The sequence below is a fragment of the Monomorium pharaonis genome, chromosome 2 (assembly GCF_013373865.1).
Source record: "Monomorium pharaonis isolate MP-MQ-018 chromosome 2, ASM1337386v2, whole genome shotgun sequence".
Taxonomy (NCBI): domain Eukaryota; kingdom Metazoa; phylum Arthropoda; class Insecta; order Hymenoptera; family Formicidae; genus Monomorium; species Monomorium pharaonis.
Genome location: NC_050468.1, coordinates 7,780,792 through 7,806,014, shown reverse-complemented (window position 1 = coordinate 7,806,014; position 25,223 = coordinate 7,780,792). Strand labels below are relative to the sequence as shown.

General features: G+C 41.5%; 1 protein-coding gene and 1 long non-coding RNA gene across 6 annotated transcripts in view; one reads left to right on the top strand and one right to left on the bottom strand.

Moving 5' to 3' along the window:
• LOC118644296 overlaps window positions 1-25,223 on the bottom strand; it is a 218,873-nt gene that overhangs the window by 104,571 nt on the left and 89,079 nt on the right. For all 3 annotated transcript variants that reach the window (XR_004962103.1, XR_004962101.1, XR_004962102.1), the window contains exon 3: window positions 17,797-17,957. This is a non-coding gene — a long non-coding RNA (uncharacterized LOC118644296). The remainder of the gene's footprint in view (window positions 1-17,796; window positions 17,958-25,223) is intronic.
• The window catches only part of LOC105829559 (protein Shroom), a 123,758-nt gene that overhangs the window by 93,177 nt on the left and 5,358 nt on the right, over window positions 1-25,223 (top strand). Inside the window, exons 8-10 of one of the 3 annotated variants that reach the window (XM_028194099.2) lie at window positions 21,120-21,702; window positions 22,079-23,075; window positions 23,682-23,829. In XM_028194099.2, the coding sequence (XP_028049900.2) occupies window positions 21,120-21,702; window positions 22,079-23,075; window positions 23,682-23,829 (1,728 nt within the window). Of the gene's footprint in view, window positions 1-21,119; window positions 21,703-22,075; window positions 23,076-23,681; window positions 23,830-25,223 lie in introns of all 3 variants that reach the window. The other 2 variants (XM_036282498.1, XM_028194098.2) reach the window with 2 other exon arrangements.

Genomic DNA, 25,223 nt, shown 5'->3' with positions numbered 1-25,223 from the left:
GATAACCATTGAGCTAAGTTTTTTCTCTTTTTCTTAAATTACTTTTTCGAAAGTCATCGTATAAGGGAAATCACGATTTTACGTCCTCCGGACATAACAATTCTTTTCTCCTGCTTTATCTTTTCCTTTTTCTCCTTTTTCTTCTTTCCTTCTCTTGTTTTAATATATTTATATTTCATTTAATCAAAGTTAGCATGAAATCTAAGTTCGAAGCCGAATATTTCTTCACACTATTTAGCTTTAATGAAGAGCTCCTAAACATTTTCTTCAATTTAAATTGAATATGCATTATATGTATATAGATATTATTTTTTAATACACTTTATAAAATATAATCTTATTAAATTTAGTTTCAGTAATAGTTGTATTAATTGAGTTAAAAATAAAATATTAGAAAATTGTTGAATACTTATTAGATATTCGTAGTATATTTATTTTATTAGATATTCATAGTATATTTATTTACGTAACATAATTATGGTAGTTTATATAAAAATTAGATCGATTAAGCCTGTATCAAAATATTCATCTAAAATTAAAAATAGTGAATTAGAGGTTACAATTTGATCAATGAGATTTTAACCCTAATCCATTTTATTCAAATTTGTCGAATTCTAATCTCTAATTTACAATCCTCTATTTAATTTTGTAAAAACAATTAAATTTTTACTCTTTAAACTTTTTTATAATTGCCGGATAATCTGGTTATCCGGTAAATTCACTATCTATGTGAGACGCATCCCTACTTGTACTATTTTGTCCTTAGGGGGCCTGCCCTACAACAACAGCGCAAATGCTGTACTCTCTTTATCTTTCTCTCTCCTTGTGGCTTTCTCTCTCTTTCTCTCGTTCAACCTCCCACTCTTGGGCCTTCCCCCTACTGACATCCCTCCACCAACGCTACACGAGCCGTGCTCCGACTCATTCCGTTGACAGCGTTCGCGAAGTACATGTCGTGTTCGTTCGCGCTCGCTCGTAGCTGTTCGTTGACAGCTGTCAGAGAGTACCCGCGCGGATCGATAGCACCTCGAAAGCCTCGAAAAAGTGCGTCGCGTCCCTCACCGATTCTGATCACTCCTTCCGGTCAACGGTTATCGGCGAAATAAATGCGAGTGAGAAATGACAACAGATGCGTGATTCGGTATATCGGCATCGATCGCCGCGGTGTCAGACAGTGCGGGGGCGAGGAAAACGCCGTTGCCAGAACCAGTGTACAATGACCTGAGCCTCCTACAGCGGGGGATCGTGGCGGCTCGCTCGTCGGGCAGATGTTGAATCTGAGTGTTTATAATCTAGTGGGCAGTATCAACACGATGGTCTTCGGGAGTAATAAGTTTCGAATACGGAGGTACGACGGCTGATTTGCAAATTTAAAGCGTCACGCAGTGTTGCTCGATAGAATTTTACGCGGTGAAATGAGGCGCGACGATTCGAAATAGCGAACTGTCAAAAACTAATGAGTTGTATATGTATATTATTGTCATGAAATTTAAACGGTTAGATTTACTTTATACATTTCCGACTTATAACATATGTTTACAAATATTACGACGGTATATGTTTAGAATATTATTGCTATATCCAAACGAATTTGCAAGCATATATTTTCAACTTATGTTAGTTACTTAATTTTTTTTTATTTGCATATATTCCACGATATTTTAAATTTACGTTTTAAAACATAAAACCATCATGATTGCGAAGCAAAGAGAGAAAAATTTGTAGGTTGAACAATCTTGAGATAATTTATTTGCATTTATTTGCACACGTGCGCCGTCTGTACGAGCAAAAAAAAAGAGAGAAATTTTTGTTACAGTTACGGAAATCAATTTATCAGGTTTTAATCAACCGATAACGAAGTAACTATTTGCAATTTCCTTCTTTATACATTGGCTGATATACCTAGTGGATCCGCTCCGTGTTTCACGCACTTCACTGGTTCCGCCGTCATGGCTAATCGATAATACCGAGCTCCCCCTCGACAATCGATCGTTCCGCCACGGCAAACCCAAAATTTCACACTCCATTTGCGTTTCGTCCTTACACGCGCCCGATTCGCGTCTTTGTTCTACAACACCGTCTGAATTGATCGCAATCACGGATTTATGAAACGTCACCGCGACATTATAGCGTAGCGAAATTAATTCTCTTCAAAACGGTGTTTGAATCGAATGGTAAAACGAAGGCACATCTCTGCAGCAAGCGAGTTCCGGTTCATTGAAGGATAATCCACAATCGAACGACCGACTTGAAAATTGGCGTCGCGCAAACTTGAAGATCCCTTTTGCATTCGAGAGACTATTATTACGTCAATATGGTCGCAATGATATTTTTCCGATATTTTCATTGGTTTCGGCTTTCATAGTTGAGATATAGCTAAAACAATTAATTTTTGTTATCATTGAATGACATGAACAGCAATTGCGTAGGCAATTGGTTATTTTTATAACATTTCAGAATTACATTCACGAAACGACATGAAAAAACGTTGTTGCATTATGCTATTTTTTTCAGCTAAATAAAACTTGTTGTTTCCGTTCACTCCGTGTTTAACATGGTAACGTCAATATTTGAAATATATCTAGAAATACTTGGTAATTGCAGCACTATAGCAAAATTAGCATTTCAAATCAATTATTGAATTCAAGCTTGAAACGAAGCCTGCGTCTCGAGCATGCAGTAGCGTGCGCTAATCTTTATTTTCGTCTTTTTCTTCACCTTAATTAATGATCCGCGGTAACGTACACAAATTTATACGTGTAAGTCGGTTACCACTTTAGTCTGACTGGTCTTAGAAGTAACCAAGCGAAGCCTGGAAACTATTCGCTCGATACGGCTGCAAGGAGCAGAAAGAACAGCTAAGCGAAGCGATCGGGTCTCTCTCTTTCTCTCTCTCTCTCTCTCGTCTGAAGTTTCCCTCCAGACACTTTGAATGCGCTTCACCCGTCCTCCCTTTCTCGCGAACGTGAGGTCGGATTCTTCCTCCGGGCCGCAAGGGCATCTCGCTACTTATCGTGCCACGTTCGAATTCATTGTCAAGTCAGGTCGACGATTCGCGAACGCGCCGCGAGCGCATCCCGACACGCACCGACAGCATTCTACTCGCCGATGCAGCGTCAGCACTTCGCGAACATCGGTACGGCTCGAAACATCTTTAGTGCCGTGGCCGGGTCGTTACTTAACTTTCGGAGCGGCCGGAGACGTTTAACTGGTTAATTTAAGGCTCGCGCGCGTTACGTGACGGTATTATAAATATACCGCGCACGTTTCCCGGATCTCCGCGCCATCATCCGCGCGTATATCCTGCATGTCATATTTACGCCACGCGGATTAAGCATCGGTCCTTTTTAATTCGCTCATCGGTTTGCGACCGCCAATTAAGAGAAATTTATTTACGGCCTCTCCCGTGGCGTCGCCTTATCACGCGCGCGTCGGATGATATATGAAGGCGAGGTTCGCGTCAGGCCAACTTCTTCTTCTACCACTCAAATTGCAACACACGCGGTCCAGATTCCACCGGCGGCCGCGTGTGTTTCTCCTTTCGCGAAGAAACGCGTAAAGCGGCAATTTCAGATCTCGCATTCCAGTGCGTCGCTCGATCCGTTTCGTTTGCCTGCCTTTATGAGTATTACGACTGCAACCGATATTTATGGTGATCGCTTACTTCGCTGCACGAACGTAATACGTAAACTATAGACACTCAATTAGAGGCTCACGGTCTCTAATTGCGTTCGCCTCGTAGCAGGTTAATAGGTTGCCGCTTATCAATGTAGTTTCACTCAAACGAGACGAACGGCCGCGGCGATCGTACTAATTAATAACAATTAGATTGCAACGGGTGATCGCAGGATCCCCCGGTCAGGCATCACCGCTTGAACGTTACCTCGCGATGCTTTCCGGTCGCCGTTACGACATCGTTAATAGCGTCAGATATGATCGCAGATCGATCTGGAAGTTTGCTAGCTAGCGCCATCAAGTTCTCAGCTGTGAAATATATTCGAGCCACTCGAACACTTTCAGATTGGTCCCGGGGTGAAAGGTAATGAGCCGGTAAGATAATCTACGCAGAAAATGAGTGACGGCTCATTACGTGGCTTTAACATAGTGCTTCCAACGGATGCTTGTTCTTCCGATACTGTTGTTCAATCATTAACGTTGTTCGAGACCTTCGATGCAGTTTTCTCTGTCATGTCAAAGCTGAGTTCTCGTGTGTGCACCTTTGACCGAGAATTCTACTCGAACGATCGGTTTGCCGAGAAAATGCTTTGTCCAGGCTTGCACATATTGCATTCTTCTATTTAAAATGATTGAAAATTCGTTTCACACATTTAAACAAAGAGAATAGTGATATTATAAAAGTGACAACTATACAAATTTTATGTATAGATTATGTAAGGTGTATAAATTAATGTACATAGAACAAACCATTTTTTAATTATTGCAATTAAAGCTTTAATTGCAATATGTTACCACTGCCTTCTTCTCTGAGTGCATATTTAAATATGCCAAGTTTATTTATGAAAGTTCCACAGGTTTCAAGTCATTTAATTCAATGTTTAAAAAAACTGTAATTTGACACGTCATTAGTAAGCATTTCATATAAATTATCACTTTACCTCGTCACATGAAATGTTAAGAAATATTCGCGTGCACAACCTTGACGTGACTTTCGCATATATCTCGAGGAATATGCAAACCGATACGTTTGACTATTTTCAAGATAATGTCCACTTGGAACATTCTAGCTAAGTAAGTTAGAGTGTGTGCACACATAAGTTAGAGTGTGTAGCCCATAAATATTTCAACGCGTTCACGTTCACTAACGCCGATCGCCTATTACGGCACCTCCTCTCTGTGCCGGTCAGGCAGCTTGTCAATTTTGATTTTCCCAGCGTTCTAAACGCGCCCGCAATACGCTCATCTACGATGTATTAGCCCATGAAATCTGATTTACGGTCCGATCGTTTCGATCTGACTCGGATTAGAGCGATCAATTGCGCGAGTGAAGGTAACAATAGGAACGGTTCATTGACGACACGCGGAGGAACAGTTGCGGAACCAGCTGATCGCGTTAGGCCTGAGCCAGCGTTACGACGGCCTACCGCGCAGGACGTCCAGGTGCGCGAAACAAGATAGACGATCGGAAGCGTACACTCGATATCGTTTCAAGAGTTTCTGTTCGCCGTTCCGCCTCGGAACGCGTGGGCGTGTTCCTTGCTACGAAGGAGGAACACGGCACGGCGCGGCGCTGCTGAAGAATCTGCTGAATGGTTCTTCAATTCTTCCGCAAGTTCTCCTCGCAACGCGCCAAGTAAAACCGCGACGGGCGGATCCGAGCGCGATATTGCAGTCGGACTGATTATTGCGCCGCGCCGGCCGCGGCGAACGATGAGGACGAGCGATGGAGACGTTTCGCGATTTACGGCCCGGGGCCTCGTTTCAGCTACGGGGTCCTACGACTCACCGCTTGATTTATGGTCGGAGCAAGCGTACGCGATGAGCGATCCGGCGAGAGAAGATAATCGATTCGGCGGCCAAGATCGATCGTACCGGAAAAGCCCGACCACGTCAAATCCCATCTCGCGGCGAGGAGGCATCATCGCCGACAAACGACGAGCGTCATGAGGTTCCGTGATTAATTATAATGATATTAATTATGAAATTCATTAGTCCTTTGGCGTGAACGACGGCCTTCGTGCGCCTTCATAACGGCACACGGGCAACCATGTCTTTATGGCGGCTGGTTCCCGTTATTTTAAGATTTTCGGCCGATATTTGTTTGATATTAATTAATAGCGACTTATTAATCTCGTTGCCTACGCGGCCGACTTAAAAAAAAAAAAGAACTGCTCCCGGATTTGGGTTTGGGGGCCACCTATTAACGTGGGCGTGGATTTTTATTTTTTAATGGTTGATTGCACGCGAGGCGATCTTTTCCGTAAACATCGCATGGCCACAAGATATTGACTACTCTAATTTTCTCCTTAAAATAATAAACGGTAATAAACAAACACATAATTAGTCAACAGTTTATTTTCTCATTTGTAAGAAATTTAAACGCACGCAATAAATTAAATGCATTACGTTAAATAACTTTAAGTGTAACAACATCTATAGTATTAAAAGATTGAGAGAAAATTTTCAAAGTGTCTCATTTCTCTTGGATTTCTTAGCAGTATAAAATTCTATGTAATTGCAAGATGGTGTAATAACAATCTATAAAATTATATCTAAATAGTTCGATACAAATACAGAAATGATTCAATATTACATACACATGTTTCAGTATCATAAAATTAATATTTGCCGATTATCGATTATTAAACGAGGCGCCACATTGCCATGAACCTTATCAAAAGTCAAAGGTGCTTGCCATGAAATTTTCCTCCCGCATATGATAGCGCACGCATATCGCGTAGGCGATAGAACAAGACCCTCTTTGTTTGGAGGCGCTCCTCTATCGTCTTCTGGGAATTCGGTCCCCCTTGTGTGTTCTGAACCGATGCCAGTGCTCTTCTCTCTCTCTCTCTCTCTCTCTCTCTCTCTCTCTCTCTCTGCTTTAGCTACCCTCATCATTACCGCGGAATGTTATGGGCAAAGAAGGGGACAGGAATCATTTGCCACGCGGTAATTGCTCTTGCAAAATTGAGTTCTTAGACGAGACAGAATTAGTCGAAGTCAAGTCGGCGCGACGACGATTTCATAACAATGACAGTTACGTGTTTACAGAATTCTTCCGTCTTTTTTTATATCTCATTCTCCATCTTGCAATGATATAATCGTTCTTTTACGATTCTATCAATCGTAAAGATTATATCTGCCATAATCAATTATTTTACTTTCATATCTGGATTCGAGGAATAGCACGATAAAGCATACTCGCCTGATAAATCGTCGTTCCTTATCAATGAATGATTTCGCGATCGATTCGCTAATAAAAATTATCCATCCGCCCAACGATCGATCTCACTCGTTTCTCACATTAAAGTAATGCACACATCCGGGACGTAGCTCGTGAATTGCATCATTATGCAGCTGCTTCGTCGCGCTGGTTCATTTTCCGCCTTCTGCGTATTGAATGAAGCTATCTTGTATTTCATTCCGCGGTTGGATCTCTATTACTCGCCTGCGAACAACCGATATACGCACGATCGACATCCAACACTCGCTTTGCGAACGATCGCTTCCGAGTACATCTTCGATAATGTCGCCGCGTTGTGAGGCAGCGTCTCTTAAGGCAATAAGCAAAATGGTCTCTTAAGGCAGCCGGTATGGCGTGCCCTTTCGTATTACAACCGTTAACTGCGACCGATTCTCCTTCTAGTCCGGCATTGCTCGCTTCGTCTCCTTTATATTCGCTCCACCGCCTCCATTAGCTACCTTACAAATCGTCTTTTCCGTTATCCTTTGTCTTCCGACGCTCCGAAATGACTGTTTAGTTCCCACCATTTAGCGTTTTTACATTTTGCTTCATTACTTTTCTATCCGTGGCGGCCTCGTCGCCCCCTATCCTCTCTACCTCCTTCCAATCTCTTTTCTATTTCATCTACTCATCGTTATCTTTCTTTAACCGGGCGCGTTATCAACATATCTTTTCATTCATTGCATTCCAGCGTTTCACGAGCTCTTCTTTCCTCCCATCTGTGATTCTCAACAACTTGATGACAGTTACTAATAACCGTATCGTCGTTTATTATAAGCTCATCGTTTTAACTTCGAGCGCGAATTATTAAATCGAACGGAATCTCTCTGAAGCACGTAATGAGATAATTGTGATAAACGTCTATAAGCGAATATAAAGTTTCTCTGCTTTTCTTCGGATGATGATCGTTGATTCGAAAGAATTTCGGTCTAAGGAAATGATTAATATAACGAGTCGGGCACGAGTTAATCAGTTACATCTTCCGAGGCGGCCTGGACGCCTGCGATGTAATCAGCACGGATTCCCACGATTGGCAGAATCATTTACAATTAGTCTTCATCATCTAGTTCAACATTAATTTCTGAAACGAGTACGCGGCACAGTGTTCCGCGCGGGAAAGCCTCGCTGCGGTTTTCAAAGTGACATCGCAATTTCACGACGCCGCGGCACCGCGGCAGGGAAACGTCCCTTTTTCTTCAATTTTCCAGGCGTCGTTAACAGATTATTATCCACCTAGATCCGACGCGATATCGCGTACTATACGTCCCGACTTTACGGGTTTACGCTTCGTGTATATCTCTGACAAACGCGCGGCTCTTCCGTGACCGAGATAATAAGGACTGTATTCGATATTAACATAATATCAAAGACGGTAAAGGATAGTGTAGTTTGTGCACTTAATTAAAAGGCAGTATATCTCCGAAACCCGCTATTATTCCACTCGCGTAAGCTCGTGATTACGTGGTATAATGCGCCCATCTTCCTCCATCGCTGTTAAGCACAGTATTTGCTAACAGTAATATGTAAATTATGCAACGCGCCGATTTTTATCGGGGGCTTGTTTTTCTTTTTTTTAGAGAGAGAGAGAGAGAGAGAGAGAGAGAGAGAGAGAGAGAGAGAGAGAGAGAGAGAGAGAGAGACGTGTACCGCAATCGCGTGTATTTGGAATGACGTTACTGAATTGGTTGTCGTTTGCCGCAGTGTAGTAGTCGGTAGCCGATCTTGTTGTCAGACGACGATTAAACATCTGCTGCCGCAGCTGTGTGCCTCCTTCCATCTCGATTAATATTTCACTTCCTATAAGATTTCTACTCTACTTCAAATAACATTCCATATGCTTATGCATACGCAGCGCATCGTATGATGCACAAAGTCAGCTATGGGAATGGAATTGGAAGCAGAAGTCACGAGATATAAAACGAATTGCGAGAAAACTAAAACTGGAACGCGCTGCTTTAAGCGCGGGTATGTCTGGTATGCGAGGTCACTAAATTGCCGACTATCATCGTTTAGATGTCGATTTCCCTACAATGAAGACTGCAGTTCTTGGTCTTTTCCTTTCAACGTATTCTTTTCTTTTTCAACTTGATTTTTTTTTTTTTAATAAGAAACGGATTAGAAGATTTAAAAAAGATTTTAATTTTTTGATAAAATTCTTTTAAACACAATTTCTTTTTCGAATTTAATTAAAATGTTAATACATTACGGTTTTTCAAAGTAAGATAATATCTGAAGAAAGAACGTTTCATAAAAATTTAATAATTTATAAATATTACATGTTTGCGCGACAAAAGAAATAATATATAAAAGAATTAAAAGAAACTTTTAATGATAATTGATGTAATCTTATTTTAACACAAATTTCTCCACAAGATATCCGTACATAAACATGAAGAAACATGAAAAGGTTTTTCAATATTACTAAAATAATTTTAAATCTGCGAATTTAACAAAGATTTTAATTTTTCAAACTGTTTTGATTAAGCAAAATTCGTAATCCATATTATCTAACAGAAATGGTTATCTCACGTAATGCGGAAGGTTGGCGCATTATCGAATGACAAGGAATGTGAACAAAGAAATGAAATGCAGTGTTCACCGTGGAAAGACGCGCAATCACAGCCGCAGGACGGAACGAGCGGTCGTGTTCTTCCGGCGAAGAGCGCCGTTTCGTCGAGTACGTCGCTAACGCGTGTCACGTGGCTCCGTGTTTGCCGCGCGGCAATTAGTTACCCGCGCTATTATCACATTCCTCACTGGTCCCCGCTGGTCCACGCGTTCTTATCCTTTACCCTTTGTCCCGGCGGCGACGGCGGCGCCTCGGCCGTTCCTCCTCGTGCGCGCGCGCCCATTTCCATCTCTCGGCCGGACCCCATCGCGCGAGACCTTGTCGCCGTTCACCGAAGCGTGGAAAATGAGAGTACTTCTTGTCGGAGCCCTCCTGGCGATTCGTATCTACGTGCCCTGCCCCGTGACAGATACTTTCTACGCATTCTCTACGCTCCGTTCTTCTAGGCAACGCGTTGCGTTTCCTCTACCGACGCTACGCCTTTCGGCGTGAAGCGCGGAGTGGCAGACCGAGTCCGTCGCGCGATCACGCCTGAGTCATCGCCGCCGTGGATCGACCAGGTGTGTTGACCCGATTGCTCGCGCGCGAAAAGTAGAAAGCACGCCGTCGGCCGCCGAAAAACGTCGCGTCGTCGCGCTAGAGTCTCGTGTCAAAATCGCGCGACGCATGAATGCGCCCGCATGCCGCGCGTAAAACGTAGCGCGACGATGGGTGTCGACGTGTTGTGCATGTCGAGCAACGTCTCATTTTGATGGCTATTTCGCCGTGCAACGGTTTCCTGCTGTTTCACCTCCGGAGGCAGATACGCGTGGGTGATTCCGCCTGGCAATTCGCGAGGTGAATACGCGCTGGGCGGGTTTGTTACTCCCCCGCTGACACTTAAAAAGCGTTAAACGGTTTCCGCCTTCTTGAGAAATTATTTTACGACGGTATAAGTCTCACGAACGTGATCAATTTAATTTTCTTTGGTCGAATTTAGAATCTATAATTTGAGATACGTAATAATTAACACATATACATATTTTGTATATAATTGACACACGTATATATATATATATATATATATATATATATATATAAGCAAGAATTTCTTTTGTAACAGATATGATGACGAAATTATTTTTATCCTGCAACTTCTCGTGCTCACATTTTTAGGAATTTAATTTGTGATTAGTCAGCTGTCATCAAACACTCGTACAACAGACGGAATATGTATACAACTTTAACTGTTTATCAAATGCAAGCATTTTTAACTTATCTCTTAAGTTAATTTTTGAAAATAAAATTTATGTTTAATCTCAACTGATGCGCTTGGCATGGTGTGTATGACTCATTGTTTTGTAAAAGATTTAAAGTACAAACAATCGCAAACGCCACGACGATTATAAATGAAATCATGATTCTTTGTGTCGTCATTTACATGCGTATAATACACTGCCATTTGCGATATGATTAAAGCAACGTTGTCTAAAACAAGAAGCCTTCCGTGAGAAAATGTTTGGCGATTTATAAGGTAATGCGTCGTCTGCCATTTATGGATATGGAATTGATTACATATTAATTAACGTTTTCGGGCACGTTATTGATGTTTGACGGATCGGTTGGTGAGAATCAATATGAATCATCAAATGGCATTATTTAAACAGTGCACGTATTGCAAGTTGGAGAGCTACCTCTTCACGGTCGTTTGCACCTTGTTCAGCAAGAATATCGAACGTCACTCCTGTATTTACTCGCTTCGAGAGTGAACAACTTGTATACAGATACAAATCATAGTTTGAATATACAGTTATGCTATTAATATCGAGAGGATCGTCATTATATCTTCATACATAATATCTCTTTTGATATTACTTTAAGTTTGATTACTTGCTATATTGAATTATCGACTGATACGCATAGAATCACGTCGTCGAAGCAAGTTATTTCGCAAAAAACACACACACACACACACACTAAAAGACAATCATCGATAAAATCTACATAGGTGACTTTAATTATATATAATTTACATATTCGCCTAACACAACATCCGAGTCCTTCCTTCATTTGTTTTATATTGTGTTCGTTTTTGTTCTTCGATTCTTTATTTTTTATTTATTATAAATTGTGTTTTATATATAATTGTTCATCTGTTGTAAGTATAACGTCCATTTTTCATAGTTTCACCACGTATTATTCTAATCTAGCACGTTAGTCTAAACGCTTCTTCCGTTCCTTTCAAGATTAACCTATTGCGATTAGCACAAGGAGTTCAAGTAATGTACGAGCGACCGAGTTGAGCTTCACTACACGAGCGCTTTTAAATTGCCATTCCGAGTGCAGCCCGTTGCCAAGTGTGAAAGTAGGCTGGCGTACTTCTATATTGTGCAGATAATTCTTTGCTCGTAAAATCTTTTTTCATTACGGTCACGGTTTATTTTCCAAAGACATAAAATTATGTAAAGACTTACAAATTTATTTGTCTATGCCGTTGTCACGCAACATTTGACATAATAATTCCAAGTAATTGCATGCTTTTCCACGTTTTATGTATTGCCTCGTTAAGACTGGTTTTATTAAAGCAATTCAAATAATTACTTTTCCGTTTTACAAAAGTGGATTAATCAGTCTATAAGATGTTTTGTTAAAACAAACGTGTTAATCTCCACTGCTATTTTGTCCTATCAAATTGTCTAATGTAAAAATTTTATGTAAATACATATTTTGCATACAATTTTCCTTTATAAATAACTTTTATGTAAATTTTCTCTAGCATTAATATGATAATCTTTTCATAAAATTATTTAGTATCAGAAATTATCTTTTATTAATAAAGATAGAAGAACTCATGTTTTGATCACGAAAGATTAAATGCTCTGCATAAGTATGCAACTCACTTAATGTCGAGGTGATCTGCGACTAGAAAACACTCGAAGAAAGTGTCGAAACCTGATTTCGCGCGGACATTAATCAAAATCGCGGCTTTCATTAAATTTTTTCTGAATCGGCAAACAGGTGAACGGAGCTTGATGACGGTGAATAGTCGAGCACATTAGGAATATATTATCCATGCGAACGTATGCGCGATAACACTTGCGTTAACGCTGCCATGCGGGCATGATAAACCGATAGGCGACCCTCTCTTCCCACGCAACCGACGTTTCATATCATCGTGCGATTTTCCTTAGGCACAAAAGCGGCTAAAGTTGAGCAAATGTCGTGCTTATTGCCACTTGTCGATACACGATTCTGTCGAAATTTTATATTGGACAATATTCAGAAATGTTGTCGATAATGTTTTCGAGCATCGACAATGTTTCGCGTATGCGTTTGCAGCTCTTGATATTATTATCTTGATGGAAATTAGAATGATCTCGCGCTGCTCACTTATGTGGCGTTAGATGCTACCGCTACAAATTGCTTTCACCACATGAGAATTGTCTGTGAGACGAAACGAAGAAATGTGTTTATTCATTCATATTTTCGCAGCGTCATAATTTATTATGTAAACAAACTCTGATTACTATTGTCCAATATTACGTCAAATTTCGACATTTCAATTTACAAAGATATTTGTGCAAATCTATTTTATTTAACGTCAATGATATTATACGGCCTTAATTTCGGCAACGATTGATTCTTCCTACTGTGCGATGTGCGATATCGAAGAAAAATACCAATATATATATATATGTATACATATATATATAATATGTATATACAAAGTATATAGTACAAAGTTCGAGCGATTAACTTCACGAATTATCGCAACGGAGCCCGAAACATCACGTTTCGCTTTCGACTTGTATTTCGGTCGCAGATATCTCGGCTATCTCGGTCCGATTATTCGCTTCGTGTCGCGTGCAATTTGTATGGCCCAGATAATTAAACAGATCTAGTGAAATCTTCACACTTAAAATTATGACTTCCTAATTGTCCTTCATAGGTATATTTGGACAAAAATTAATTCGATGAGTTGTTTAATTTCTGAAAACTTAAAAAAGTTGTAAAGTCTGTAAAAAAAGTTATATTAATCTTTTTTTTTATAAAGATATAATCATTTGTATTTGACGTATTGTATTGAAACGTTTGTGCAACACCTGAAGATTGCATTTCGCTCCAGAGTAAAAGCTGAGGAAGACACGACAGGTTTCCAGCACGAGGTATGGTTTCCACGTGCGAAGCCTTAAAATGTGGCATACCTCCGCGCGTATGACAGTTCACAAATATTGATGAGGAATACTCGAGTGTCATTCCCCGTAGCGTTCTGACAGTCGTTTGATATAGATCGTTGCCCGCTCTCTCAAAACGTCCTGTTAAAGTATGTCATTTCTGATCATACATTATATATATCGGAATTGAAATTATTCGCCTATCCATTCTGATTTATATCCGTATGTCTAACACAATTTTTACGTAACTGTCCATAAATCATGTAACACGTATGCTCTACATACATGCGTACTATTCCTAGTAATATTACGGTGCATTCATTTGTAATTAAAATTAAAGCAGAGTGCGACGTCTGTAGAGGCGACGTAACTCACTTCTTTCGACGCTTCATCTCCTCCTCGACGCTTTCATTTCCATCGAGTTCATCGTTACGCGTTCTTCCGCGCTCACCTCGCGCGACAGCACGGTTTTTTTTTTTTTTTTCTTTGCCGCGCTAGTCCGCGAGGAAAGTTTTGCCCGCCCGAGAAGTGCTAGTTTTCCCTTGGCAGGAAACGCGGATGGCTGCGGAATCGAGTACTCGACCCGAATTTCATCCGTCGCGAGGGCAGGCACCTGTCTACCCATGAAGGTGGTGTTTACGCTCTCACACGTTACTCATACTACGCATTCTGATTTCATAAGTGACGTTCGCGATGGGGGCAATTGTCATTTAGATTGTGCGTGTGCAGTAGGTTATGAGAATCTTGTGTCAACAGGAAGCACATAGGTAGATGTCATTATGTCTTGAAATTACAACACGCGTGTAAGATATCTCTTTCGGATCATACACAAGATAAAGATATTTTTTATATATGCACAAATATGTATTAGCAGTTATTTTATACTTTAATCTTAAAATATGCAAACACACAAGGATATTATATTTTATCGCTAATAGCCATTGACATTATTCGCAAAAAAGTCGATTTGTCTGTTAAAAGACAACGGCGCTCATGTAATTTTGTTTTCATGGAGGATTTAACTGCGTTAAAATTCGTGGGCTACATGATTCATCTACAATGGCTGCATGCTAAGTGCCATGGGAAAATGGTGAGATACTCGACCGTTCTTGCTTATAGCAATCCGTTGGGCAGCTACCGGCCGCTCATAACAGTACTCTTCATTCTTCGATGTTGAGTAGGCGGAGGTACATTGGCCGCAGAAGTGGTTTGTTCAAAGATGAGGTTGAAAACCGTAGCTCGCCACGTAAGGCCAAGATTTAGAAATTCGAACAAATGATATGACGATCAAATTCGTATTTTATATTTGTGATATTTCTGAAAAAGTATCCGTTACTTAATGGTGGTATCGCGTATAAGATTTTTCGGGATACAAAGTAAATTTTCCAATAAAGAAAAATATACGTTAGAGCTTTTTCAACCTTCTATTTTTAAGATACGCAAGCGGCCGTTTTCTCAACGATCTTTTTGAACTCTGCATTTAAAAGGAGTTAACAATGTATACATGTACGGGTAATGTATACATGTTTCATTGGCTTTTATGTTATTCGTAAGGTCACAAAGTAATTTTCGAAATCGCAAGTGAACCAAGGTTACTTCGACATATTGAATGACACGAGATTTCGCTCATCGTATTTACGCAAATCGTGCTTGTTCTTGCAGTAAGGTAAAGACGCATGTTGTCCGACGTTGTCGGCGCTAAGCCGCCTCCGTTACTACTGCAAACGTCGCTTAATGGACTTATAATAGATTCAGCGGAAAAGTTTTACTTTTGCCACGGCAGAAAACAACAAGAAGTGACCATGTCGTCGTTGTCTTTTTACTCGTCTACGGAAAGAGCATCGTCATAGCCTTGTGTCTTCCGTAGTCGCTCTGTTCGCCTTTTCCACCACGGAAATTTAGAAAAAACAAAATTGCACGTTTGGAGCAACCCGACGTGAAAGGAAGAAAAAGGCAATGTTATTCGCAGAGAAGTATCATCGCGGTGTGCTGCAAATGAATGTAAATGAAGAGCGGCACGGCTTTCACTTCTCGCGTCGAACATTTCCACGTGAAACAATTTCGTCCGCACCGACTAATTAGCTTTTCGTGTCTCGCACACTTTAATGCACACCCGGATCAACGTCCCACGCCTTTCAGAAGCCCGGCATAAGCTTGAGAAGCGTAAGCTTGATGGTACGCGCGCGCGTATGGATATATTATATTGTATGTTACACGCGTAGGTGTGCAATTGCGGCCCGAGATTCAGTCCAACAGATATCGATACATGTTTGCATAACATCTGCCGCGTTGTATGCAATACCATTCCTGTACGAAAACAATAGACCACGTGAGATCGATTATACCACACACCGTCTTAATGATACTTATTCTACGTGCGATTTTCAGTTATGGAAAGCGAATTGTTCGAGGAAAAATATCATGCGTTGGAGTTCGTCTAGGTTTTGTAGGTCGTGGCTTTCTTTTGCCCGATGATTTAAGATGCGAAACTGACGTTCTCCTCTCTTGCCCAATCCCGATTTTTTAATCCAAAGAAAATTACTAAACATCGAACACCGCTGAACGCAATCGGAGTGTAACCAAGGTGGCGCTTTATCGCGCAGATAATATCAAATGTTCGACTGACTTTTCCGGCGCAGTGCTAATTTCAACGTTTAAAAGCTCTAAACGATCTAACGATCTAAACAGATACCTGAAATATAATTTATCGTCGCCGATAAGTATCTCTTGACATCGTGACGTATAAACGCGCGTTCTATAAAATTAGTTGAAACTGGCGAACGTCGCTCGCGGCCGATAAGGCCGCCTTTCGTTCCGCCGGGCGCGAGACGATTCGCTCGAGCGAATAAACTATCGTTGCCGGATAAATACGACCGAATATGTAAATTGTACGAGTACGTAGCGTTTCCTCCTAGTTCCTTCTTCTCCCTTCTCGCGGTTAATTCGCGCGCAACGTATGCACCGCACGGCGGGCAGGAATATACGTGCGCGTGGTCGAACTCGGCCTCGAGTTAATTACCTGGGTGTCGTAATGACCGATCGCCTTTCCCGACCGATCGGTGTCTACCGATCGTAGATCTGCCCTAATGAACACGAGACACCGAGCATGCAACCGTATCGATGTTCGCTGTGTAGTCTATCGAGCGAGGACGTGTACTCGCGGGCGATACTCGCCCGCGTTCCGCGAGATCGACGGGGGATCGGCGCCTTGTTTTCTTAATATCAACGAAAGCTGCACGACATTAGCCGTCGTGCATAATTAAGTTGTCGGACAAAGGGAAGAACACGATGCTCTGTTTGCGATCGTGATACGTGGATGTACGCTCGCGCACTTAGAAATCTATAAATAATATAAGACTTTTTATATCGGGGAACCGAGAGGGAAGACTGTATCTTGTTTCTCGATCCTAATTAAAACGACGACATGATTCATTCGCATAATTAAGATACCGAACAAAGTATACAGCGTTTTATTTATGGTGGCGGTATGCACTTGGTCGCACATATCTATAAATATTGTAGCGCTGCACATACCAAACGCTCGCGTGAATCATATCAATATCGCAGACGGGAAACACTCCTCTATCAAGCTTCATAAAATATTGACGCATATTTCTGAGTGAGTATATATCAACACGCGGTGTAATTGATTTCCGTAAAGAGGAGTATAAATATATATTCGATATAAAACTTCTATAGAGATTACTAAACGAGGAACGATGTTATGCGGAATGTTTAATCGCGACGTTCGTGAAACGTACACGCGTACGGGTAAACAGACTAGTATTTGTGAATCATAGCAAACGATCGAGAGAAAAATCTTCTTATCACCGCTTTTCGCGGTAACACCTTGGCTGATATATCGCATTTAGACGATAACGCTTGGAGATGGCGTGGTTATTTATAAAAGAAATTGCTGAAATGCGCCGGGAGGCTTCTTATCGGGTCCTCCGGGAAACGCCGAGTGACTGTATTGATAAACACTTTGCCATTTATCTGGCACACAAAGTCGCTGGGGCGTTGATACGAGACGGCGCGGAGTGCCAGGGTGAATACAACGCCAGTCATCAATTATCGTGATATACTAGTACGTAAACTGGCTACCGGCCCGGCCGGTATTCTCTCATCCCGGCGTATAATAAATTACTCACGTCTCGTCCTGCGGCTGCAGGCCGTCGTTAGGCGGTGTGCAAGTGCACTTTTGTCATTCGCATACTCATCGCTATTCCCCATCGAACGCACCGGCGCAAAATCTGCTGCAGATCCGATCGCGTATTTATCTAGCTGTGCACTGACATCATGTGGATGCAACCTGCAAGAGATAATAAAAACATGAAGAACGACGAGCGATTTTTTTCGATTCCAGGGGAGTGGGGCGTAGGGACATGTACATTTTTATTGTCGGGAAAGTTGTGAAGTATAATATTCGCAATACGCGTACGATACGCGCGTTTATTTTCTTCTCCCGTTGTTTGTACGCGTATTTTATCTTTAACCGATGACTATCTCTCTCTGTGTTTAATCGGCCACGAAAAAGAGAGAAGCACGTATCGCGAAAGGCGTATGGTACGTGTAACGCGGTTACATATGAGCGTTATTCGATGTAACTTTTAAGGTCCCGTGTTTCGCGTGCGCTACTCATTGCTCTTCGTCGGACAGGATCGTTACTTATTTTACGAATGAGCCTCATTACCGACGACAGCTTAAAATTGCGGGGTATACACGATTCGGCGAGGCGAGCACTTGCGAGATACTCGTATTCTTCGATTGATTTTGCAAAAGTATTTCGCGCTAATAACAGCACATTAATATTGATATTTATTTGGATATATATAATGTCGTAAATTATGGCGTCAAACGATCGTAATAGAAGATTTATAATAATGCTTTTTGTCCAAACTGTTTTCTTATACTATGAGCTCATGTTTTGCAAACATATTATATAATTTATGCATATTTATTTGTGTAATTATTCAATATTCATTTCAAACATTGTAAAAATTACATTGCGCAATTAACGTCCTAACGAATAAAATCCTGTTTTGCTCGAGTCGCATTTCAACATTGTAAAAGTCTCTCTTGTTACACTTTATTAGTTGCGATTATTTGAATCATAATAGATTAGACGTATGTCATTTCATGAATACTGGAATCGTAATGTCATGTGTCAGATTAGTTTTATCATAGTCGTAAAACTGTTTTATTGCGCCGAGAATATGCCTTAGAATACGATGTTTTTTTGCTGTGGACTCCCCGCGTGATTAGAATTCGGACACGATTTTTACCTTTCTCTCTTAACCGTTTTTGTTACGGTAAAAACTTTCGTTTCCCCCTTAGACATGCGCGACAAGAAAGAATAAGGTTTAAGCGATGTAAGCCGAAGTAATTTGTGCAAAAGCCATCACGTCAATCTCTGAGGATGAAAGCAGGGCGCTTTTAAAGTTGGGCGACCGAGTTGAAATGAGTTCCTTCGTGCCGCAAATCTTAAAGTGTCGCCCTTCCACCTACTCAATCGAGAAAAGATTAATGCATGTGTGCAACGATCATTATGGGAGATTATTCCACACCATTTAGTTCCTTTTTCTTTTCGACCGAGATAGCAACAAATCGAGAACACCTAAAGCTGTCTGTTAAGAATAATAATTTCGACATTTTAGTGACACGACTTTGTAATCCCACAGGCGGAATCTGACATTATGTGTTACATACGTTGTCATAAATATGGACGGGTTTAAATCGAGCACAATGAATGTAAGAGCGATATCGCGACAGTGACGGCATTTCAATGTCGTGATCCGATTAAAGAAGAAAAATCAGTGCCACACAACCGCGCATGCTTCGGATTAAGCCGAGGGGACCTTCGATCGTGTGCTCAAAAATGATAAACGTCGGAACGATGCAGCAATGTCAGTGTCGCGAATGTTAGTCTCGCTCCGGTGATCTCTATCTCCCATAGCAGGAACGAAACACTAGTCAGGGTAGATCGCGTCTCGCGTGCTCATAACTTCTACTTATACAAGGCAGAACAGGAAAATAGATCCGTTAGATAGATAGATAGATAGATAGATAGAGAAAGAGAGAGAGAGAGAGAGAGAGAGAGAGAGAGAGAGAGAGAGAGAGAGAAGAGAGAGAGAGAGAGAGAGAATTCTTTATATTATTTCATATTTTATAGTTGTATTGTCGTGTCTTGAAGAAAATTGTATTAAAGCGTAACCGAGTTGGGTCGGTCATCTGAAGCGATGCGTGTAGAATTATACATACATGTAATTATACATACATATAATATTATATATAAATATTATTACATTTAAATATTTACGTAAAGAGTATCATTACTGTTAAATAACACGATTAACACGAGGATGCCTTATTGAAATAGTTATGCTTTCATGCAACGTTGCAACCGTTTCAAGGTATTCCAATAAGAATTCTTGCGGTTGCTTATGAAAGATACAGAAGCCCGTGAGAAACTAATAGAACCGTAAAGGTATGCTGAGGAATTAAAATTCATGTAACACAATAGTAGCCGTATCCGGTCTCGATTAAACTGTTTTCATCATCGTCAAGTTCTATGAGTTTCAAGTGTAGTCATACTTACGAGTTTGACTGACGATTAATCAACGTTACCATACAATTAATCATTGAAGATGCATTGCTATAATTGCACAAATTTATATGGACAATAGAACGATTTCATGTTAGATATCTCTCGGAAATTCTTTTTGCGTGGTTTCTTAAGCCTCTACACTCGTTTATCTTCGTTTACGAATATATTGAATCGCAAAAGATACACATAACAAAAAGGCTCTATATTAGGTTAATGACGTTATAATGGAAATGTGTTAGATACGTGACAGCCGTGGAATTCACCTGCTCTATTGCAATGACGTTCTCATTTCGTATACTCGTATCCTGAAGATATCTCTTATTTAATATTTTAATAGCGGTCGATATAACGACTGTCGTATCGTTTGAAATTATTCATTCAACTTAAGAATTAGTATTCTGGATACATATAAGTGAATAGTTTTACTTGAAGTAGAATTTATCATGTCTACATTTTAAAGAAGATTTAAACGTGAGACCGTCTAACATCCACGTGACATGTATACGCGTGTCTACTCTGCTTGGATACGTTTCTACTTGACGCAGCTGCATGAGAATTAGTTATAAAAATATCATCGTTACAAAATGCGTCGAAACTTTTTAGATTAAGATAAAATAAGAAGCAAACATAAACTACTGATATTATATGTATAAAGAATTAATTTATCAGAATTACATTTTGTAATATCAACAAATTTGTATATCAACAATTTATCAGAATTAGATAAATATGTAATCACGTCTTTTTTGCAATATCTTATCAAAATCACAGAAATATCTTATCACAGATAAGATATTTTTTAAAATAACATATGACATTATCATGAATATAAATTGCGCGTGCATATAAAGTTTCATTTTGTTTCAGAAGCCAGTCTAAGGCTTCCTACTTGGCTTACAGACGAGAGCGGGGTGCTCCCGACAGCGAGGGCAGCTACAAAAGAACAATGTCGCCAACCTCACGAATGGACGATTGGCCACCTCCTAGGGATCATGACGATCCCGTACTTTTACGTGTTACACCGCATCATCCGTTACAACAACAGCATCATCACCATCACAATAATCATCAACAGCAACATTCTGATCTCTCCAAGTCATATAGCGTAGACGCTCTTCATCATCGATTGGAAGAGAGGTGTCCCCAACAACATTCGGCAGAAGTGGTCAATAAACTCTCGCACGATCTCAACAAAAAGCTTCAGGCTAGTGACGTAAGGTCTCGTACTAATGAAAACAACAATAATGACAATCTCGAGGACCGGCATCAACATCATCATCATCATTATCAAGAAAAGAGGCATCCGGAAAAAAGACACGACTACGTAGAGCAACGTAGAGAAAGACTGTCGCCGCAGAGCGTGGAGGTCCTTAATGACAGGAACAGGCAGCTAGAGCGAGAACGTCGGAAATTGGCAGCGAGCTGCGAACCCCTACCTCAAAATAGAGAGGTGAGATTATCTTCGGATATTTACCTTCACGTAATAGCGATATTTATATGTTTGCGGCTCAACGGTCTACCTATTTTTGTACCTGTAAATATAGAGGTGTCTAGGACACGCGAATTTTCAGTTTATGCTTCTCTAGCTATTCAATTTCCTGCTGCAAGAGCTTGCATAACGTACTCGGCACTTTACTTCGACACTTATTTTTATATTATTATTCTGATAATTTAACAATCTCTTGAGTTGTGTGCTTTAAAAAAATTACATGTTTTAAACTACATTCATAAAAAACCTATTTCATTTACATTTCATTCATTGTTGCTGTGTTGTTTCTGAATTTTCCGTGAAGTAATTTATGAGACTTGGACATTTCTTTCAGAAGCAGCTACGAGAAATTAGTGGTCCGCTTCCAATCACCGGCGATGACATATTCCGCGAGAGAAGCGCTACGATCGAGATGACCTCGCAGAATATTGAATTACTAAATCGTCGTAATGAGAAGAGGATGAATAGCGTATCATCATCAAACAGTACGATGTCCACATATTCGATCAGCACCACAGCATCGTCAGTTGCCACGAGTAATGATAACGGCTGGGCCAGACGACACGAAACACAAAGCTCGATAGAAGCTACTATCTTTTCCGATAGGCCGCCACCACCGACAAGTTCACCGCCAAGGTCACCAAATAACGTCGAGACTATCAGTCCACGAGGAGCTATTCCGAGACGATCGGGAAGTTGCTCGAGCACCTCTTCCTCGGGAAGATCGATAGATGCCCGCGTATCGCCTCGAGCTTTGCTGTCCAGATCATCTCCCAAGAGCTCTCTCGATTCTCTCACGCGGAACGAAGCTCGGATAGAATATGCCTCTACCAGAAAAGTCTCTAGTCCGACACAAACGGATAATACAGGTTCCTGGAACAGATCCAACTCGCCGAGCCGGCTGAGTCATACGAGCGATGCGGAATCGCGAATCGAGAGACTCTCCGCGTCTTCAAAGTTTAGGACCGGCGGCAGGTCGTCCACGTCTTCGAGCTCGAGCGTTTCCAAAGCGTCCTCTTCCTCCTCGCCGAGAAACTCGCCGGTCGAGGAGGACAAGTCGTCGCCAAGATCGTCACTTTGCGTGTCACCCCAGCCAGGGATAGAGGGACTGACGTTAGTGCAACGTACCGAGGTCGTGCTCCGGGTGAACGCTGCCACCAGCGACGCTGCCTCGCAAACCGACATCTTGGAGGACACGGAGCAAGACGCCAGCAAGATTCAGCGACCGCTTCCGGAATCGAGGAAGAAACTGCCGGAGGAGATCGAGTGCGAGGAGCTCAGCAAGGATTTAGCCAGTCAACTCAGCCCGAACGACAAGCTCGTACCTATACTCGGTGAGTATTTTCTTTATCGTTATCTTCATCTTATTTTCTGTCACAATTGAGTGAGTAATGGTTTTTGAAGAGCGTCGTTCATCTGCTGATTTTATTATTTGCTCCACGTCCATCATTAATATACGCCAATGGAATTGATTCAATTAGAGATGTTGTTCAAATTTTTAAACAGCGTTTGTGTGCGGCTAACGCAGAATTCACGCTGACATATATACGATTTATCCAGTCGCCGTTACGCTTACGCTGTCGCACGCTTATTTTACGCACACATGTGTACATCGGCCTCGCTCGAATGTGCGGATAATGTATATACGGCCGCGAGGGCGCGCGCGCGCGCGCAATTATCATCTGGGACACAACGGAGTCAAGTATTCGAGGGCAATAACCCTCTGTTTTAATAAGCGCTAATTTAATCAACGGCACGACACTGCCTTATTCAATTATATACCGCTGTCGCCGCGATATTCGATGCAATCCCCTGTCGCGTTATGGCTAACCATAAGGACGCGGAGATCCCTGGAGCGTGAAACGAAGTGTGCGAGGAGGGAAACGCGCCTACCGAGAACGCCTCTGATGATGTCCCTTTTTTTTTTTGCTTCTTATCAGTTCCAGCGCCGGAGCACAAGAAACCCACCGACTACGTTTCCGGCCTGTTCAGGGTGGAAGCGACCTTGCAGCCACGAACAAGGCGACGGCTCTCCCTGGAAGAGTCAACGGCCTCCTGCGGCGAAGACGTGGACGTGGACGATAAAAAGTGAGCTCTCCTCATTCTCTTTTCTTCTACCTTCTCTTTCCTTTTCGGCTGAAGTTCACTTAATTAAGGCATATTTATGAGGCAGCTCACGCCGCGCGCCGATATCACGCGCGTTGTCTTCATCCGGCCGCATCGGCAAGGGTCAGCGAGATTGTTGTTACGGGCGAGGCAGATAAGACAGCGTAAATATAGACCAAACGCGATAATTGATAGTTTTCACGTGCTCGGGAGCATTGGATTACGTGCTATTAATCAACTCGAATGCCTCGGAATCCGAAGGCGTTCATTACAAGTGCAAATTCGCGATTCTCTTTACTCGACTTAATTGGTCGACGCGTACGTCTCTAGGAAGCACCGTATAATTTTAATAAACAAGTGGAAATTTCTTTGGCTCAGCTTCAGCCGACTGTCATTTAAATTTCCTCGATCGCACATTCGCGCGATCTGTGTGGTCGCTACGGCAGGTAAAATAAACTTGCGTAGATCTTTTTGGATGGACGCCAGACACGTACGTGTGTGCCGTTTATACGATATTTCGTGCGAAAAGAAGGCGGCACGCGTCCGAAAATATCTTGTTTAGCCAGACGCCTGTAGAGGGATTCTTTATTATTCGACGAGCCGGCGTTTATGTGGGCAAAATTCTTGACAGACCGTCATTAATGAACTTCCATTGCCGCGTCTGGATCTAATTGTTATTTTTCAACGATGATATAAACGTTCGGAATTTAACGAATCGATAGCAGCAGCAGTCGGGAATGTCTTGTACAAGCAAACAAGTGCAGATGATTTTTTCTTTGCTTTTTAACGTTTGCTCCTTTTATTCTTTGTTTCCGTTTTTTCCTTTGTCGATTCAGATGTCTTACGTACAAATGTCGTATCGCAAATAATTGGAACGTCTCCTTGTACTGTCGGTATTTATAGATACTGTGCGATTTTTCGATATATTCGTATCCAATGCATTTCGCGGGATTTTTCGCTGTCTATTGTTATTTGTTTTTTATGACGTTGCGGCTCTTCCCTTTTCCGTCGATCCGGTCTATCTTGCGCACTCACGGACGATACTTCCTTCGTGCTCGAAGAGAAAGCATCGTGGCTCTTACGTAATCCCCCATAAATGATATTGTCAAGCACTCACTGCTTCTCTACGCATCATATTATTTGCCAGTCTCCAACATATGGCTGAAAGTGACGCATCGTACTAGCAAAGTGCTCTCGGTGTGCTTGCTACAAGTCTCGAACGGGAAATGGAAATGGGTCCTTCGGAAAAGTACATACCTACAACCACTCGTTTTCGTTTGTTTTCGTCCGGGCGTTAAAGCGGTCGGCGTTAAGTGGTATCGAAAATCTGTGGGCTACGTAACAACTTGTAAATTAAAATTTTACGTGAGAACGAA